The sequence below is a fragment of the Euwallacea similis genome, chromosome 10, assembly GCF_039881205.1.
Source record: "Euwallacea similis isolate ESF13 chromosome 10, ESF131.1, whole genome shotgun sequence".
NCBI classification, from domain to species: domain Eukaryota; kingdom Metazoa; phylum Arthropoda; class Insecta; order Coleoptera; family Curculionidae; genus Euwallacea; species Euwallacea similis.
In genome coordinates, this window is record NC_089618.1 from 5247236 (window position 1) to 5260058 (window position 12823).

The following is a 12823-nucleotide window of genomic DNA, read 5'->3' on the forward strand; positions in this document are numbered from 1 at the left end:
ATGCAACTACAACATTTTGTATTACATCAAAAACTAAAGTCTAGAAGTGTATCTCCTGTTAAAATTAGCTAAAGACTGTGAAGCATACAGTCTCCTGCTGACTTCAGTCCTGGTGACTAGCTTAAGATCCTCCAGAAACTGATCGAAGGCCTGCACCTTGTAGCTAGGGCTGCTGTGGCTGCGCAGTACCCTTTCCGCCCAGGTTTGAGCCCTTGGAATGTTTCTTCGGTAACCTGCAATGCATGTCCAGTTCCTCACACCCTGTATATACATTTGATACGATACAGACCCTTCCTGCGGCTCTCTACAGCCGCCAAAACGTCCTCATAGTAACTCTTTCGGTAGTCGTATATGCAATTGTATTGAAGGTATTTCGGCCTGGAAAAGTTGACTTTAGTTGTTGATAAATGACGATTAGGATGTGGCACCATCCAGGGGAATTATTCGAGGATAGGCGATTTTTCAGTTAGGGTTAGATGTGACACCATCTAGGACCGGATGAACGAAAAAAACACAACAAGCTAGAAATAATTTATTTATTTTGACGCTACTCAAGTACAAATCTCAATACAGTATACTGTAGTATCTCTTGCAGATGTAGTTTTTGCCGTGATGCAGCTGGAACTTGCCGCTGAATTTAGTTTCCTCCACTAATCGCTTGTCCTGCAACTTAAGCCTGAAGGCTTGCAGCGTGTCCTTAGTGCAGGAGCGCAGCACCCGTTCCGCCCACGTCTGCGCCACTGGAATATCTCGCGTTATTCCCCTGTTTCTCTTGTCAAGGAAGTCTATGACGTCGTCATAATAGTTGCGTCGATAATCAGTGAGGTACTTGTAGGGCAGGAATTTTGGCCTAAAAAAACATAACAGCTGAAGACTGGCAGGGGCAGGAACTGAATTTCAATATTGACTTTGTGGTTTTCGATATTATAATGATATTCCCCGTTTTAATTGACGCGCCCCAATATTTGCTTTTTTTTGCGGGTTTGAAGCGGTAATTGTGCGCGTGTGGTTTTATTAATAGGTAATTGGATTGCCTTTGTTTTATCGCCGCCAGATGGGGCCAGGAAGCCACTACATTTTACCGCATTATTCGAGTGATTTGCTAATAATTGCACAACTGGCGCTTAACGATGAAAATGAGCAGGATTTCGGCATTAACACATCGAGAGAGAAAAACACGAAACATATACGTACCTTGTCCAAAATCTTCTTCGTTCAGGATTGCAACTACATACATGCGGAACGGACGAACTTTTCAAATGCAGTATACAAGGCGACGCAAAAAAGCAAAATGGCAACCTTGTATTTGGCATTTAAATAGTACACAGTTGAATGTAGGACAATACACAAATGGAGCGCCCATTGCGTGATTGTTAAACCAAGACATCAAATATCCGACAACATGGCTTGAGGTGCCCCAAACTGGTAAAAAAAATCGTCTAAAAAAAGGGAATCACATTAGTGCCTCTGATTTTTTAGATTTGACAACGTCGCTAATATTAAAATTACAAAAGTGCCTATAAAAAGGCTGTCTGCACGTCTGACAATCCTGCTTCGTGTTCAAAAAATTTGATTGGGATAAATCGAAAAATATATGGCAACGTCGCGAAATTTTTCAAGAAATTCAAATAAAAAAAACAAATTAATTACTTAGAAATCGAAGATGTTGAAAAATTGTCAGAAACGTGACAAATACGAGACTTGATTACGCCGCAAAATAGGGTATTTTGGATTAAAATTATTTTTGATATAACCGTTTTTCGATAATCAAAAAGTAAATTTTTTTAACGGATCGCCCAGCATATTTTTTCATATTTGAAAACTGCAAATCACGAGTTTCACCTCAGGTACACCCATGTCACTGCCTATCTCTAACTTTTTTTAAGTTTCAGAGCTTGAAACAAACGAATTTATCAAAAACTGAAAGTTCCACTTTCACCACCTTGAGCCGGCCAAAGAAACCGTTTTTCAAAATGAACCACTTTATGAAAATTGCCCTTGCGACGTTGCCACATGTACTGTGAACCAAAAAAGTACGAGGCCTGGGTCAGGACAGCCTCAGTACCACCATCAAAAAACATGCCTCGTGCGCGTATTTTTAGACCTGATTGAGGCGTGCAATCCGGGTCTAACTGAACAAGATTGATGTCGCTGCCTGAAGCCAATAACTCGTTTGAATGGGCGAGGCAAGGTGATCTGCTAAACCAGGAAAAAGTCTCACAATGACGAAACACAAACCGTCTTACCTAATCCAGTGTTTGAACAGCAACAACTTGTCCGGGTCCAGATATTCATCGGCAGCTTCTACGGGTTCCACCCCTTTCGATGCCGGATCTTCCGCGGGGGCGGCGCCCTCGGGAGCGGCCTCGGCAGCGGGGGCGGCATCGGCGGCAGCGGGTGCAGCCGCAACGGGTTCCGGCTCGGGTTCGTCAGCTGCGGAGAGCCAGTCTGCACCATCGTCGTCCATTTTGTCTGACGAAAAGTAAAAATGTGAAAATTCCGCCGGCGTAAAACGTCGTCAAGTTCCAACGTTACGGGACCCCTATAAGTCGCAGATACTTTCGCCGATTGGAACCTCAGAAATACTCACCCTCAAGAGGAGATATCTGATTTTTCAAATTCGGAGCTGCCCACGACTGAGCCTCCGCTGAAATGTTTAAACTTTATAAAGCCACCACGGTGACGTCGCAATTGGCAAAGCCTTTATTTGGCCCATAGACAAGATCCTGACCAACACAACCATGTAGCTCTCACATGAAAAATCTCTTTCGTTGTAACAATCAGTTTGAACTTTTGGGCTATCGCCCGTACATTACGCAATACACGGCCGGAAAATAGCAAATGTCACGAATTCTATTGCTCTAAAATTACCACTCGACTCACCTTGGTAATAATTACACACCACTTAGTCCACCGGCGAACAATTGAATGTCCGGCAGCGAAATTTATTTGGGGAACAATCCAACTTGGCCCCTCCACCCTGAGGTTCATGTCTCTCCTAGTCCTAACCTCTCTCTCTCTCTCTCTCTCGCTCTTTACGTCGCTCCTGGGGGAGCTAGGATTAAAGGGCATGACGCAGAAAAGAGAGAGATTTACGTGAAAAACAGCAATTGACATTTAATTTGAGATTTTCCGATAATTTAACGGGCTCTCCTATAAGTACACATCTATACAATTGCGTTATCTTCTCCGCTTAAAAGCACGCATTGTAAATCACCACTTCAACTGATCAGGTGTTTATCTCTTCGGGATTCTGCTTTTCCAACTCATAATCGATAATATCTGAAACTTCCGATTGAAATCAAATTCGGATTTCCCGCCGCTTACTCATCGTTCGAACGCCTTAAACCACGTGGCGTGGGCAACTCTTCGCCGCACTTTACAATGCAATTTAAGCGAAATATAAGAAAATTGAATAACTCGCCCCCGAATGAAAACTCCCCGTAATTTTCCATGTCACATGCAATTTCCGATAATTAATTAAACCGGGAAATTCGGTCACCTTTCCGGGAACCAATTCGAAGCAGTGAAAAAAACGGGGTGGCTGAAGCGGCAATTGAGAGCCCCAAGGGTGGAGCTTTTTATTTGTTAACCCAATAAATGTGACGTCATTTCAGGGAATGATTGATGCAGCAGTAGGACAGGGCCTGATTTAGGGAGTTTTTGGTCGATTCTTGACATGTTGCAAACAGATATTTTGCAATAAATTTGCAAGGGTCACAGTCCCATGAACCGCTATATGCGTCTTGAAGGCTCCAGAAGGAGTTCTACCTTCATTTGTGACGTCAATTGAGGGCATTTTGATGCGGGATAGAACCGGATTTGGGATGATTTTGTGCGATTTTTTCGACATTTTTCATACCCTCGCTACAAGAAATTTCCACTAGAATCTGAATACTGCCGATAGCGACGTTCGAAGGATCTTTGCTGCACGGCAAAGCCGAATCTAAGACATCTTCTTAATTTTTGACATACTCTACATTTATATTTTTTAAGACATTTGCAAAGGTCGAAATCCTGAGAACTCTCATTCGATTACTGGGCGATACATACACAGACCACTGACGCCACTCTCCAGAGATAACAAAAATATTTTCCGTTTATTTCTCTTTTTGTACTGACGTACAGACGCGTGTAATTAGTACGTATCTATCGATGCTCCTTTGATTTTTTTAATGCCAACATTCGCAAGGATATTGGCACAGGTACAGAAAAGTATTTCGGTACGAGTCAATAATAAAGTTGTACGTGCGTGTATTGACATTGGATGCAATTAGATTAGATATTAAAATGCACCCATAGACCAAAACAATTATTCTCCTGTCAACAACAATACCGGCTACGTCCCTGGATCGCGTCCATAAATTAAATCTTTGAGTCGAAACTAACTACTTACGATCCACTAATTATAAAGGGTATTATTTGCTTTAGCTATTTAATTTATGTGGGCTATGGCAAGCGCCCAACTGCAATTTGTTTCAATTACTAATTTATTGTCAGGATTTTCGGGCAGTGCGATCATTTTTTATTTTTAATAAATTGCTCAGAACTTCCAAAGAATTCAATCCGGCTCAAAAAGGTGTATATCAAGGATTTCTCAGAATTTAACTTAAATATTGCGTTCTAGAAACTAAACCTCAGAAAGCCACATGGGTTCTCTGGTTAGATTAGATTAAAAACTTCACAAAAGCTGACTAATAGCCTAGAACCACTTATTGTCTCATTATTTGTGTTCCCTCTTGAGTCTAATCGGCCCGACTTATCTCTCTCGAAAATCAATATAAAAATCTTGCGGGCAAAACATTTTCATCATTATCAGAAAATGTCTCTCCTACTAACAGCCGCTGGTTTGTTTTTGGCCCTCTCTCTAGGCTCCGCCAATGCGGCTTGCCGTAAGTAAATATTTTATACTGAAAAACGAAAAAACACGCACTAAATTTGGTACCTAGAGCCTGGGATTGTCACGAACATAACCTACGTCTCTAACTACACACTGCAATGGGAGGCTGCCGCCAATCCCAATAACTGCACGATAAGCTCCTACGTCGTCTTAGCCATTGACCAAGAAGATGGTACCCAATATCAATTCCAAACGAACGGTGTCGTCTTGAATTACACCTTCTCCAGCTTTCTGGAAATTTGCAAGGGCTACACGTTTGAAGTGCACGCCCTCTCCAACCAATATGTTCTGGGGCCGTCGGAGTTCTATAACACAACAATTGCTCCTATGCAAGGTAAGTGCTGGGGATGATAATAAACAACCATTGATTTTATGTAATTCTAGACGTTAACTTGACTTTGTCTGCCTTGAATGTGACTACCAATGCCTCGGACAATCAAGTTAACGTAACGTGGTACCTGCTCAACAATAAAGCCTTAAAATGCATCTCGTACTACAGGGTGGTTCTTTTGGATGAAAACAACTCCTCCAAGGACAGCTACGTAGAGTCCACCCAATTTTCCCTGAAGAACGATATTCCTTGCAAGAATTACACTGTGCAAGTGAATGCTATTATCGACAATCCCACTATTAACGGGCCTGCCTCTCAGATTGCTGTGCAAATTCCCGGGAAAGGTACGGAAGGTGCTATAAATTGATAATGCAGGTGCACGTTACAATTCTGCTCGAGCGATATAACGCGTGAAGTTGAGGGCGATATTTCATAAGTGGCGTGAAGGAAGTAAATGAAAGGTTTACCGAGCGAAATCTCTCTTAATGGAGTTTCACAAGGGACTGTACCAATCACACACAAATCGTGCAAGACTTACTGCATCTGGGGGATATTCTACACAAGCACACGCACATTATTAAAAAAAAAACACTCAGCGAATCAATAAAAATCGATAAGTAATCAATTCAATGACAAACGATGCCGCCATTTTAAAATGTTGTTTTAAGTGAAGTTGGCGGGCTGTCGCGTGGAGTGGCAAAGTTCAAGGTATTAATTTCATTGGGCACGCGAGTTCATCACGTGACGCGTCCAAGGCAACTCTTGAGGGTGTCGCGTGATATGCACGTTAATGCGCTGCAAATCAACGCTCGCGATTACACCGGAATTTTGTTTAACAATGACCGTCATTGACAGTCAATATGGCCCGAGTTGAGAATATTAAAATCCCTTGAAGTTGGCCTGAAAAATTTCCCTCAAACTCAATGAAATCAACCACTCTCAAATCACGTCATTCCATCCTTTAGCACCAGCGAGTCCAAGCTTGGCCTCCATTGTAACGTCCAACAGCACAGTGAACATGGTTTGGAAGCTGGAATCGTTCATTGAGAACCACTGCAGCTTGACTGCTTTGAACGTCTACACCCTAGGTAAGCTCCTAGATTAGGTCGCCTGCATGATAAACCTTCGATTTTCAATCAACCAGGTGTGTCGGCCGACATCTCCCACGTCAAAGTACCCATAGTGGACAGTGACCCGAGGGTCGATGTTGACTTCACCTTGACAGGGCTGGAACGGGCCCACGTCTACACCAGTTTCGTCAATGTGCAGAACAACGTCGGCACGTCTGAAAATGTAACAGTGGCGTTCCAAACCAAGAACTGATTGATTGATTGATGTTTATTTATTGGTTGGATTAATAAACAAGTGTCTGTGTACATGAAAATGCAAACAATGCCTTTGAACAAACAAGTTCCTTGCAGGGAAACTGGGTGATCGCAGCTAGGTGGCTTTGCTAGTAAAGCCAGTTTCTGGGAGAGATACCGCAGGACTCGAGAACCTGATAATCTATGTGATGGAACTAAAAATTCCACTGAATGGGGGGCATAATTGCACATCAACTCAGTAGTGCTAATTCAGCGTAAAATATTTCAATAAGTAAAGTAGGTGAGCGCCTATTACGGGGCATCATGCAATATTCAGATTAATGGATACCGAGGAAGCAGAACGGAAGCATTACGTGGACTTCGGTGATGATGCCTCCATGTATTTGCGGCTTGGAATTATTGCTGGTGCAAAGTACACAAGCAGAGCCTTTTTTTCTATTCTTCACACAACACGGGTTAAAAACATCCTCTCTATCGGGCAATACTTCCTTGAAATCAATTATCTTATCGTCCCCTTATTGACATGAAGCGATCAGTATAAATCGATAATTGGTACGCAACTGCTGCAGTACCTCTAACGCCCAATATGAAGCGTTCACATGCTTTGACTCTGTCCTTATTGCTCCTCAGCTTAGGCTGGGGCAGACCTCAGCGGTTCTGCAGTAAGTAATCAACAAAAACAAGCCAGAAAAACTCATTTCCTTGTGCAGATCCTGGGGCCATACAAGAGATCACCTTGGACAAGACCAATGTTCTGCATTGGTCCGCAGTGATCAACCCCCGCAACTGCTCACTTTCCGCCTATATCGTCGACATCTTCGACTCGGAGTTCAAGGCACAACTGCAGTTGCTGGCGGCAGCAACAGCTTCGAAGCTCGATGTGGGGTTTCTGGATATGTGCAAAAGCTACATATTCCAAATTCGCGCCATCACCAGCGAGCGTGTCTTAGGACCCTCTGCCCGGGTGAAGGCCACCACCAAGCCCTCTGAAGGTTCCTTATTGACCTCTCTGCAGGGCAATAAATTAAAAAAAAATTAAACGCAGACATGGACTTGAGGGTCGACTACACGCGCGTCACCAGCAACGCCACAGAGCTGAATGTCGCCTGGCAAATTTCCAATTCCACCTATTCCAGATGCGTCTCCACCTACAGAGTGATCTACTGGGACGAAGACGACACACCAGTAGATGTCTACGTATCTGGAGACAGCTTTCGGCTGCCCAATCCTGTCCCCTGTATGGCCTATAAGGTGCAAGTGAACGCCATTGTTAGATCTGATTTTGAGGGACCCGTGAAGGAGACAACTGTGGCAGCAGCCCCCGTTGGTGAGCGCTGATTGAGATAATAACGAGGTTGAGGTAAAGTACGCTTTTTAACAGTCCCCAGTGCTCCGAAGCTGGTGGAAATGATCACGACATCTACTGCAGTGCATTTGGTCTGGAGGGTGCCTACGTATGCCGAGAACCGCTGCAACCTGACTGAATTGGATGTGGTGACCATTGGTCAGTTTTATGTTCTATCAGAGCGCCAATAAAGTTTTTTGAATTTAGGAGAGGGCATTACTAAGAAAATTGTAAGAATATCGGACAGCCCTGCCAGGCCGCTGGTCAAGGTGGCAGTGCAGGGTCTCTCCCCCGATAACGTGTACCAAAGCTTCGTCTCCCTGTGGAACACCGCGGGCTCCTCCAAGAACGTCACCGTCTCCTATCAAGCGTCCGATGGGTTCCTTTTGAAATACAGCACCGAATAGGCAGCTCTTGGTATGTACTAATCCCTGGTCATAGGCATTAAAAATGCAGAAAAAAACAGTTCGTTGCTCAATTATTACAACCATCATCAACCTAATTACCGATATAAAAACCATCGGTAAAGTGAGCACCATGGCGAAAGAGAGGTCCGAAAGACGCGCTATAGCAGCTCGAAACTACTGTTAAACAACTCACTTTACCGTAATTTCCATATCGCGTGGAATTTCGAGAAATAGCGTAAACTCCTGATAGGAATTATTAATCTAATTAGCGAGGATAATGAGGAAGAATCTTGAATAACACTTTGCGTATATAGCCCGTTGCATGCCGATGACGGAGGCACAAAATATCAACGGGATCTGCGGGGCAAATGCGTCACTTTGAGACTTCGATTGTAAATGAATTTGTCCCTGGGATTCACATGTACGAAATTGTAACAGTGAAAATCCTGCAGGTGGAGCCACAGTTTCGCAGCTCGAAACGGCCCCGAGAAATTTTTACCAAGTGACCATTTACTTCAATACCCATTTACGAAGTGTATACAGGCCAACAGCACATTGGCCTTGCCAAGGCTTGTTATTAAAGCAAATTTAAATTCACTTATCGAAGTAAATTAATGAATGAGCGCTAACGATAATGAACTTTCTTGGCGTCTATAGGCGAAATCGATATCATTAACGTCTAATAAGGAAAATTATTATACGATTTGATTTAAGAAGGTCACAATTTCACATCGCGCCTAAATACCTGTTGGCAGATTATTTCCATTAGTGACACGCTGACACCGTTTCTCCAAATCTGATCCTTACGTGCCAATTGATCAATCCCACATCATGTCCAGTTTTAAGTGGAGACCGGTATGGATGATGAGTTTTTTACTACTGACTCATCATCGTCGTAATGCTGATAGATGAACAGGAAGTATATTTGTTTCCTCTGAGGGATCTAATCGAAGGACAAAGCCCTATTAATTGCATATGCCTGGCTCTGCCTTGAGTAATTATAAATAACTCCTAGGCAAAAACCACCCCATTGGGGAGACTAATGCCATTTCTTGCAACACTCCGTATACGCCGCTGGGTGAGGTAAAGGCGACTTAAAAAATCGCATTCACTTCGTATCGAAGCAACATCCACTTAAGAGCGTCGCAACGGGTCAAAATGAAGGTCTTTAGTGATAATGCGCTCTAATGCTAATCAACAAAAAATAAATGTTTCTCATTTATGATGGGACCAGTAGGCTGGCGCCATCTTCAAAGCAACGACCTAAGCTCTCTTGGCTACAACAGCGAACTCACCTCGCGCATCTTAGCTACGCTACGCGTTCGCAGATGCCGCCCCAGTCGCGGTAAAAAAACTGAGCGCTAAATTTGAACACATCTCATTTAACTCCTGAAGACTATTTTTGGTGATATCCACTGGGCAAATTGCCGTAATAATCACTTCATTGGTATTCAGCGCCGCTGCGCATTATCACCACTTATTATAGAAGTGCTACTCATGAATATCAATGGGCATCAGTGTGTGGAAAATTGATTAGCGCATTTAAATACGCGCTTTACTTATAAACAACGCGATCGCCATGGACTCCCAGACGCCAGTACTGATTACAATAATTAAGACCTCAATTAGGTTCATTTAAATATTTTATTGTTTATTGCAGCACGGTCTTGGGAGGAATTGTTTTCAGCCTCGACTGCAATAGAGCAGTTACGGTTAATTCTTCCATTGCTTATTATGAATGAGCATGATTGGGGACGTGATAAACACACACACTGAGCACTTTGTTCGGGCAAAATTCCATCGTATCTTTAAGTCAACAACGAACGGGTAATCACTGATATTGACTTACACATGTCAGTTAACAAACATCTAATAAGATGGATTAGTTTATCTTTTAATACCTATTGCACTGCTGTTTAAACAGGCTGCTAAATCAAATACTTCTGCGGCTGTTGAATTGGTGATTTTTTCCTTAATCAAGCACGGCAGCGATTTAAATTAATTCATTAATTTCAACCTCGAGGTGCTGGATTAAGGCGACTTAATCGAAACAACATTCCGGCACATTAGACTTTGCAATGGAGTTCCGTAGTTTGGAAAAGTTGCGGGTGTTTTGCGCGGCCGGGCGCGGGGGGTGTTGGATCGCGGTTCTCTCTCTCCGAGAGTTAGTTTTGAACCGAAAAGAGCAACTTTGCATCGGGAATTATTGCTTTTCCTCGAAGGGGTAAAGTTGCCGCATTTGACCCTCTTTCAGCATTTAATTAGCATCAACGACTTTTTGGGGTGGACAGGGCATTGACAATCTCCTACATGCGGCAATATAGACCGATAAGGCCTGATGTGCCTTGAAGCCGGCTTCACGCGTAAACAGGTCCATAACTTTGAAATTATTGTTTATAATTTTTAATCTGTGTTCGGGTTGTCCGATGTTAAGTAACTCGATATTTGCTTGTAAGTTATGTGCTTTAGCGGCTCAGAGCGACAATAAATATGTCCCATATCATTATCGACCCGCCAGGAAATGGCCCCAACAGAATATTGGATTTGCGTTTAATTTATTGGTACTGATTTGATGGGGAAGTCAGTAGGTCACCAATCGGAGCTTAAAAATCGCCTTTTAGAATTTTTAATCCACAAGCGGTGGCGCCCGTTGTCGGTGCTGCGGCACACATCCACGAGCGTGAAGGAGACCCGTGTAATACGAACTTTTTCTCATTGTTTAATGGAGATTTAATTCCCTCTATTAATTACTCCGCCTATGTATCTACAAAGGATTTCCGCTAATGTAACTTTAAAATTAAATGCGTTCGCAGCTGTCGGCAATTAAAATTTGATAAAAAGTCAAAGATTTCAATAGGAATTTCGGCCAATTTTTCGCGCTTTTATGCGCAACAAACCCGGTTGTAGCCATATGTCCTCTCTCATGCTGTTTAAACAGCGCTTAAGCCTTTGGAAAACGGTCTTCACATATCGAACCCCCTCGCGTTGAGCGTATGTGCCGGCACGCAGCTCACCCCCCCATTCTCTCGACTTGAAATTCAAGATTTAGCCCCACGCGTGGGGTCTAATAAATCTCCGAAATAAGCCATTTTCGCTTAATTTTATTGACCGTTTTGCGCGGAAAGTCCATTATTGGAGACTTAAATCCGGACGCGTGTGCTGCCCTTCTCGCCGCCCGGCCAATCCTTTATTCTCTGTTTTCATTGTAATTTCTACGAGACCGAATTATCCCTTTAACCTGTGTGACAGTCGCGCACCCCTTTATATTGGGGATTAGACTGATGATACGAGGGAAAGCAGGGACGGGTCCATTGAGACGTCGCGTGAAATCGCCCTTGTCGAAAAAGTAATAAAACAAATTATCGAATAAACATTAGCATCTCTCTGACGTCATCAAGCTGAAGGGGTTTGGGCGATTTCGATTCCGTCTAGTAGGCGGGTTTTGACGCAAAGTCGACACATCGACGTGCGATCTTCAAATGTTTTGCAGGTGACGTATCAAAATTCCAGAGGTGGTGATTTGTAGCTGTGCAAGCGGTTTTCTGATCAAATTTCGTTAATATAACAAACTTCCATAAGCGGAAGTCAGCCATTTTGCGTGCGATCTGTAATTGTCTTGCCGGTGGAACGTCAACACTTCCGACATTTCGAGTAAATACCGCGATTTTAATGGTTTATTTTTGAAATTCTTGAGAAGAAAGTGCCGTGCAGTATGTGGAAATACAGGTAAATGCTTTAGCCGTAGTTTTTGGTAGTTTTCCATGTCGTAGATCTGCGAAAAAGCCCCATGTTTGCTAAGGCCCTCACGGCGTCTGTCCCCTGCATTTGAGTCTTAGATGTTCGTAGAAATTTATAATAGAAAGAGCAGACTTTGTGAGTGTACCTTCTCGAACGCAACTGGGCACAGCTGCCTAAACTCCATGCGTGGAAATGTTCTGGGCTTAAGGGTTTTAAGTGATTGTGAGAACGATTTTCAAGTCCATCCCTGGGCGTCCCAATCACTCACAACTACTGCTCGTATCAAAGGGGCGTATTTCTTGTATAGAATGTCACTGGGGGGTGTCCCCTGCCCGCAGCTGCACGCATCAGACAATTAGCACGTGTCCCATTTTTTTACCTATAAAAGCTTCCTTGCCAGTTTTTCTAATTTAACTTCGTAGCTGAGTGACGCAGATTAATTCAACGAAATATCTGGCATCAGTTTCCGACAGCAGCGTCTCTTTGTCCCAGTTTCAGTTTCAGCGAAGTGACACGCCGTTATTAATGAATATTCAGCCGGTATCATTCATCATCCCTTAGTTTCCATCATCCATTAGCGTTATCTGTTCGGTTTTGCCACTGATGGGGTCCTTATTGTTTCGCTTTTAAGGCCCGCTCGCGTCGCGCATATGCGATAAGGTATTACTTTTATCGCAGACTCAATTAAATTCTGACGGTTAATTTGGGTATTTATTTGCATAGTTCAAGCCCGCCTAATCTCTCCGTCCCGTGATTATCGGAAATTGTTAATATAAG

The 12823-nt window shown here is 43.2% G+C and overlaps 3 protein-coding genes across 4 annotated transcripts; 2 read left to right on the forward strand and 1 right to left on the reverse strand.

Moving 5' to 3' along the window:
* Positions 1-4: 4 nt before the first annotated feature.
* Positions 5-2999, reverse strand: fln (flightin). Of its 2 annotated transcripts, XM_066393793.1 has the most exons (4): positions 2884-2999; positions 2247-2472; positions 290-378; positions 5-233 (listed from the first exon to the last, which is right to left on the reverse strand). In XM_066393793.1, the coding sequence occupies exons 2-4, from the start codon at positions 2465-2467 to the stop codon at positions 34-36; spliced, it is 510 nt and encodes a 169-aa protein (XP_066249890.1). In that variant the 5' UTR covers positions 2468-2472; positions 2884-2999; the 3' UTR covers positions 5-33. The 2 variants fall into 2 exon arrangements, with proteins under 2 accessions (XP_066249890.1, XP_066249891.1); XM_066393794.1 differs by lacking the exons at positions 5-233; positions 290-378 and adding an exon at positions 523-850.
* Positions 3000-4800: 1801 nt separating this feature from the next.
* LOC136411763 (uncharacterized) lies at positions 4801-6620 on the forward strand. The gene is made up of 5 exons (XM_066394455.1): positions 4801-4892; positions 4950-5234; positions 5285-5575; positions 6197-6319; positions 6376-6620. The coding sequence occupies exons 1-5, from the start codon at positions 4823-4825 to the stop codon at positions 6552-6554; spliced, it is 948 nt and encodes a 315-aa protein (XP_066250552.1). The 5' UTR covers positions 4801-4822; the 3' UTR covers positions 6555-6620.
* Positions 6621-6766: 146 nt separating this feature from the next.
* On the forward strand, positions 6767-8366 carry LOC136411762 (uncharacterized). The gene is made up of 5 exons (XM_066394453.1): positions 6767-7218; positions 7267-7548; positions 7602-7883; positions 7938-8060; positions 8109-8366. The coding sequence occupies exons 1-5, from the start codon at positions 7143-7145 to the stop codon at positions 8306-8308; spliced, it is 963 nt and encodes a 320-aa protein (XP_066250550.1). The 5' UTR covers positions 6767-7142; the 3' UTR covers positions 8309-8366.
* Positions 8367-12823: the final 4457 nt, after the last annotated feature.

Coding starts and splice junctions, on each gene's coding strand:
- fln (XM_066393793.1), bottom strand. CDS start 2,467: ATGGACGACGATGGTGCAGACTGGCTCTCCGCAGCTGACGAACCCGAG. Junction 379..2,246: donor CTGTTCAAACACTGGATTAG/GTAAGACGGTTT, acceptor CAACTTTTCCAG/GCCGAAATACCTTCAATACA. Junction 234..289: donor TGTAGAGAGCCGCAGGAAGG/GTCTGTATCGTA, acceptor CATGCATTGCAG/GTTACCGAAGAAACATTCCA.
- LOC136411762 (XM_066394453.1), top strand. CDS start 7,143: ATGAAGCGTTCACATGCTTTGACTCTGTCCTTATTGCTCCTCAGCTTA. Junction 7,549..7,601: donor CACCACCAAGCCCTCTGAAG/GTTCCTTATTGA, acceptor AATTAAACGCAG/ACATGGACTTGAGGGTCGAC. Junction 7,884..7,937: donor TGTGGCAGCAGCCCCCGTTG/GTGAGCGCTGAT, acceptor GCTTTTTAACAG/TCCCCAGTGCTCCGAAGCTG.
- LOC136411763 (XM_066394455.1), top strand. CDS start 4,823: ATGTCTCTCCTACTAACAGCCGCTGGTTTGTTTTTGGCCCTCTCTCTA. Junction 4,893..4,949: donor CTCCGCCAATGCGGCTTGCC/GTAAGTAAATAT, acceptor TTTGGTACCTAG/AGCCTGGGATTGTCACGAAC. Junction 5,576..6,196: donor TGTGCAAATTCCCGGGAAAG/GTACGGAAGGTG, acceptor TCCATCCTTTAG/CACCAGCGAGTCCAAGCTTG.